Genomic DNA, 6,630 nt, shown 5'->3' with positions numbered 1-6,630 from the left:
TATTTATATTCCTTTGTATGTCTCCGTTTAAATTCTTTAACTCATATAATTCTTTTCGTACACTGTACCATATCCACGTCCTCCTTTATATCACTTGTAACTTAGATTATCCCTGTATGAAGTCCTAACACAATCACGAGGCGACAAGAACTCTCGATATCTCGTACAACATCTAACCTGATGGTTAGTGCTCGAGTAATGTCATTGTGGTAGTAATATGTCTAGGCCATACAATTACCATATTTCCCTTCTGAATCCTCAACATTCACTCTCATCTGTACACAGGATTATCTTTTATCCGGGGTTTTCTAGATTCACACTGGTGGAAGAGACATCCCAGTCGCCATTACTCATCATAACCACTGGGTCTCTGGCCCTTTTTAAATTTCCGTTTGCCGTCATTAAATAGTACTCTACTTCGTTACACATACATAGAAAATGCCAAGAAACTCATGTACCTGTAGCCGATTGGTCTCGGGTCTGATCTGGGGAGCTGCTATGTGAAATGTGATAATAACGAGGTTAGGGAGATCCCAAATTTATAATTAAAATATAAGAAGTGCGGAAGCAAATATAGAAAAGAATCTAAAAACTAGAAAATAAAAGATATGGGAAATTCGAAGGAACAATCCACGAATTTCCAAGAACGTTAGTTCTAAAGTCTTGACAAGATCCAAGTAACAACGTATAGATTTATAGGAAGAAATCTAACGCCTTTACTTGAGCTAACAAATCAAAAACAGTAGATTAGGATCCTGACCGCTTTGTGAGTAACTTAAGACAACAATTAGTATTTAGAACTAACCGCCTTCGAAAGAATACCAAAAAGAAATCAAAGATATCAAGGAAGAAATTATCTTACTACCTTGAACTAGGAACTAGTTAGGTTGAAAGATAAATCCTAAAGTAATGCCACAAAGGTTCAAAAGAACTCTCAATATAATATATTCTTCAAAATCTGATTTACAATGGATGACAATCACCCCTATATATAGTTGTAAAGGAAGGAACTAGTCCAAATAGAAATAAATGGGAATTATCTTCCCTAGAAACATAGAAGACTTCCCACACTAGGACCAATGTAGTCAACATAGATTAAAACAACCTAGAAGACTACCCACACTTGGACCAATGCAAGTCAACATAGATTAAAACAACAATTAATTATTTATTCTAGAAACTAATTTGGGCCAATTTGGGCTGCTGGAAACTTCTTCTTTTGGGGCTGATTTGGGCCTCATTTCATCTCACTTTGGACTTTAATTTGGGCCTCCAAATAAGTGTAAGACTTGAGGAAAAATTTTGAATTGGGCTGGAGCTCTTCTTCCATCACAACACACTTTTGAATTGTTGATTGCAGCCCATTAAGCTTGTCTTGCAATTTCCTCGTTTGAGATCTTGTCATGGGTCTTCTTGGAACTTCCATATCTTCATCCACGTCCTTCAATAATTCTGAGCTACCATGGATGCTATCATTCTCCCCCTCTTAAAGAAGATTCGTCTCGAATCTTGGTGGTGACCTTATTTTCTATTTAATGCATTTGCGCCTTCATGGTTGCTATCATTCTTCCTCTCTTAAAGATTATTCTCGTCCTTGAATCTTGATATTTTCCTGCAACCAACATGATAATCACAATAAGTAGAAAAACACAACAACCACTTGGTATGAGTAACACAAGGTAGTGACCATGCAACCATTTAATCCACTTATTATTTTTATGCACAAACACTCCTTTTAAAAGTCCAAGTATAACATCAGCTAACAGGAAAATGTAATCACCAACACAAGCACTAAAAACACAATTCATAAGCTCTTTAAATTGCAGAGGGTCATTAGCTAGACCAAAAGCGTATGAATACAAGGAAAACATACCATATTTTCTCTTGCTAAATAATTTAACCTCACCATTAGATATACCATAATCAAGATATGGACCAAAAGTAATTTCCTCAAGAAGTGGCTTGGAATAAACCTGCAAAAAAGGATCGACGAAACAAGATAAAGATATTGTGAAATTAGCAATGTGTGAGCACTTATCCTTTTCCACACTTGAGTGACTATATCCTGCATTTAGCTCAACTTCCTTAATATCTAAGACACCAAAAGCTTCATGTGTCTCATTATCTTCATTGGGAATTTCACCATCTTTTCTTCCTTCATTGGTATCCCAAAGTGGACAAAAATAAACTGCAAACTCATCTTTATTATCATCCCACAATGGGTTATCACACAATTTAAAACCTTGACTAATGAGATTAGTCATATCCCCTTCCATTGCTACAACTAAAAGATTACTAGCATAGTGCACATTAGACATGAATGAGTTCTCATCAACAACTGCATCACTAGAGTCAAATAAAGAATGACCTAAACAAGGAGAATAACTCTCATCCATAGGTGATGAAACAACAGATTCAAAAATTGAATTATCACAACTCTTACCTACAATTCCTTCACATTCAATGGCTTTTAAAGCACATGAAGTATTAGGTTTAGCCATTTTACCACAAGTTGCTTCCTTAAAGGATCCTCTACCTTGGTCTACATGTGATGTAGCACTTGAAAATTTTGCAGAATCTTCTTGGCAACATAAGGTCTTTATCTCTTTTCTTTGCTGTTCTAAAGACCGCATGGGCGCTTGTTCCGAAACCTGCAATGTAGATTCAAAAACACTAGAAAGACAAAGAGTAAGGAGGTTAGAAGATAAACAAGAACCATTCTCACTTAAGCTCTCTTTTGATTCTCTCAATTCTTGTAACAAAACACTTTTTGTTCTAACATCTCTGCCTTCACTCTCATTCTTTTCACTCTTGCTTTTGTTTTTATCTCCATTCTTTTCTTGTGACAACTCACTCGCTTTTCTCAACTGAAACTTTCCTTTTTCCTCTCTTGAGTTACCATTTTGCACTCCCTTACTCCACCCAATTTTGTATCTCTCTTCCTTATAATTTTCTTTTTCACTCAGTTCTTTTATTCTCTCATCTTCTCTTTTTTTTGGAGGTTTAGGAACTTCTGTTAGTGTAAGAGAAGTTACACATGATGAAGAGTCACTCTTTTGTTCACAACTTGACTCCTCCTCTTGGAAGATTACATACTTAACCATCTTATTGGAACGAATAGGACTTTTGGAGTTAGCTTCATCTTGGGACAGTGTTATAGAATGAATGCGCCTCAATTCCTCCTTTAAATCACTCCACGTCAAAAGTAGCCGATTAAATTTCACCCAATGAGGATTACGATAATCATCGACTATCTTCCGTAATTTCAAGGACAATGCCCTTGTGGCAAACTCCAATTTTTCCATCTCCCAAAAATTGTTACAAGCAAATATATGCTCCATATAGTATTCCCATTGTAGGTAAGTTTCTTTACTAGCACACATGCACAATCTTGGTAGTACCACATGATTACTGCCGCACTTGGCCAATCCTTCATAATCATAGATTCTTGCAATTGTGAAAGACATAGTTATTTTAAAGAAAATGTATCACTCAGTTTTTTTTTTTTTTGGCTTTTTTCCTCAATTATTCTCACCCACTCTTGCCTTTTTCCCCTCAAATAACCTTTGGGAAAACACTTTGTGGATTTATAATTAAACCCCACTAGAATCAAGCCCTTAGTAGTAAAATAAAGAATTTTAGGGCACTAAAAAAATGAAGAACCAATCCTAGAAAGAATTAGAATTTAGTTGAAACAAGACTCGAACAAAAAGGACTTTTTTTTTTTAACAAGCTAAAAGGAGTAAGAAAAAAATTGATTGCTTCTTAGCTTTAAAGATCTAGGATCCCCTCTTCTTGTTTTCTATCTTAATCTTTAGAAAACAAATAAATGGAAGAAATTTCTTGAAGAGCAAACACTAAACTTTTTTTTTTCTTTTTTTTTTTCGTCACTGTTCACTGCTACAGTACTTTTTAATTTATTTATTTTTGCTCTTTTTTTTTTTTTCAAGAAATCCTCAAGATTATCAAGAACGGAATCTTGATAGAACCGCTCTGATACCTGATACCACTTGATAACAACGAGGTTAGGGAGATCCCAAATTTATAATTAAAATATAAGAAGTGCGGAAGCAAATATAGAAAAGAATCTAAAAACTAGAAAATAAAAGATATGGGAAATTCGAAGGAACAATCCACGAATTTCCAAGAACGTTAGTTCTAAAGTCTTGACAAGATCCAAGTAACAACGTATAGATTTATAGGAAGAAATCTAACGCCTTTACTTGAGATAACAAATCAAAAACAGTAGATTAGGATCCTGACCGCTTTGTGAGTAACTTAAGACAACAATTAGTATTTAGAACTAACCGCCTTCGAAAGAATACCAAAAAGAAATCAAAGATATCAAGGAAGAAATTATCTTACTACCTTGAACTAGAAACTAGTTAGGTTGAAAGATAAATCCTAAAGTAATGCCACAAAGGTTCAAAAGAACTCTCAATATAATATATTCTTCAAAATCTGATTTACAATGGATGACAATCACCCCTATATATAGTTGTAAAGGAAGGAACTAGTCCAAATAGAAATAAATGGGAATTATCTTCCCTAGAAACATAGAAGACTTCCCACACTAGGACCAATGTAGTCAACATAGATTAAAACAACCTAGAAGACTACCCACACTTGGACCAATGCAAGTCAACATAGATTAAAACAACAATTAATTATTTATTCTAGAAACTAATTTGGGCCAATTTGGGCTGCTGGAAACTTCTTCTTTTGGGGCTGATTTGGGCCTCATTTCATCTCACTTTGGACTTTAATTTGGGCCTCCAAATAAGTGTAAGACTTGAGGAAAAATTTTGAATTGGGCTGGAGCTCTTCTTCCATCACAAGACACTTTTGAATTGTTGATTGCAGCCCATTAAACTTGTCTTGCAATTTCCTCGTTTGAGATCTTGTCATGGGTCTTCTTGGAACTTCCATATCTTCATCCACGTCCTTCAATAATTCTGAGCTACCATGGATGCTATCAAAATGTGTTCCTCCTCGGCATCTGTTTGCCATCCGCTCGTCTGACTCTCGTCATTACCCACATCTGAATCGGAGGAATATAGATGGCCAGGCAATTCCTGGTTTACTGATGGCCAGGATAAGGGACTGGAGTAGTCCGTAACACTCACCGGGGAGGCCTGTCTAACATAATGTTCTACCACAGGAGCAGCTGGCATGTCCCCGGAAATCTCTTCCTCCGGTGTCCCAGAAGAATGCTCTGATAGATTTGTATTATAACTATCCTCCTCCCTAGAGGTAAGAAACTCTGGAGGAATCGTCGCCGAATCCTCTGAGGGATCTTTATCATAGCTGCCCTCCGTGGGATCCTCTACTCTGGGGGTCAGAAACTCCGAAGGAATTGTTGCTGGGTCCTCCGACGGATCAGTTTCAATCAAATAACTGAGGCTCCTCTTACTCGGCTCTGGAGATACTCTAGGGGCCTTCTTAGCACCCCCACTATCTGAAGCTGCCCTCTTCATCTTTTGTCAATCTACAATCACTTGCAGGAAGAGGATCAGAAACAATTTCCCAAAATACTGACGCTATCGCTCTTTTGGAGCCTCGCTGTAGACACAACAATTTGTCGAAAGGAAACCATCCTAATATTACAGCTCTATCGCACAATCTAAGATCCAAAGATAGGTAACATCCTAAATGTCCTGTAGCCTCCTGTTTATAGATGTGGTGCACAACACACCGATAAACAGGACTCTCCTAGACACGGTCTGTAGACACTCCGAGGACGAACCGCTCTGATACCACTTTTGTCATGACCCAACCCCGTAGGCCGCGACTAGTGTCCGAGCTAGACACCCGTACGTACCCAATAACCCAAACCAGCATATAAAAAAAGTATACGGATGTAGAAGTCGAACGGCGTTATTAACTATCGCAGATAAACAAATATAGCGCGTGGAAGTCGATAAGGCTATCACAGAGTATCAACCCAAAACATATACATAGCCACTTGTATGTCTACAGACCTCTACGAACAATACAGAATCATAAGACGGGACAGGGCCCCGTCGTACCCCTGAATAAACATGTACATATATAACAGAAAAGTCTATACCAAACGTGGGCTCCGGACAAAGGAGCACTCCAAGACCGCAGGGTAGCTGTCCTAAGCGGGCGGATCTCCAAAGCTGGTATCTGTACCTGCGCGGCATGAAACGTAGCCCCCCGAAGAAAGGGGGTCAGTACAGAATATGTACTGAGTATGTAAAGCAGGAAGTATAATAAACAGAATCATAACCGGAACAGGAAGTACAGAAAATGAATGCAATAACCAAAATATCAAAGATGCTTACTTACAAAACATAGATAATGCATGTCAAACATATGCCATATCCGGCCCTATTAGGGGACTCGGTGAACAGAATGTGGTCGCCACCCCGTCACTGGCGCCACAACACAGCATACTCTAGAGTAGGGAATAGCTTCGTAACAAATCATAACATATCAGATGGCCATATCACATCATATCATATCATATCATCACATATCAGAATATATGTACATGGCACAGCATACTCCAGAACCCATGTACATGTCATACCTGCCCCCTCGCACCGAGGCATGGCGAACAATGCAGTGGAATACGCGTGATAACATATCCTGTGGCCCGGGCTC

At 37.9% G+C, this 6,630-nt stretch overlaps 1 protein-coding gene across 1 annotated transcript; it reads right to left on the bottom strand.

Annotated features, from left to right (window-relative positions):
• Positions 1-1,348: 1,348 nt before the first annotated feature.
• Positions 1,349-4,307, bottom strand: LOC132640913 (uncharacterized). Its single transcript, XM_060357748.1, has 2 exons — positions 1,907-4,307; positions 1,349-1,612 (listed from the first exon to the last, which is right to left on the bottom strand). The coding sequence occupies exons 1-2, from the start codon at positions 3,465-3,467 to the stop codon at positions 1,533-1,535; spliced, it is 1,641 nt and encodes a 546-aa protein (XP_060213731.1). The 5' UTR covers positions 3,468-4,307; the 3' UTR covers positions 1,349-1,532.
• Between the last annotated feature and the right edge of the window lie 2,323 nt (positions 4,308-6,630).

This window comes from Lycium barbarum, chromosome 1 (genome assembly GCF_019175385.1).
Source record: "Lycium barbarum isolate Lr01 chromosome 1, ASM1917538v2, whole genome shotgun sequence".
NCBI lineage: Eukaryota > Viridiplantae > Streptophyta > Magnoliopsida > Solanales > Solanaceae > Lycium > Lycium barbarum.
This window is presented reverse-complemented; position numbering and strand designations above follow the sequence as displayed.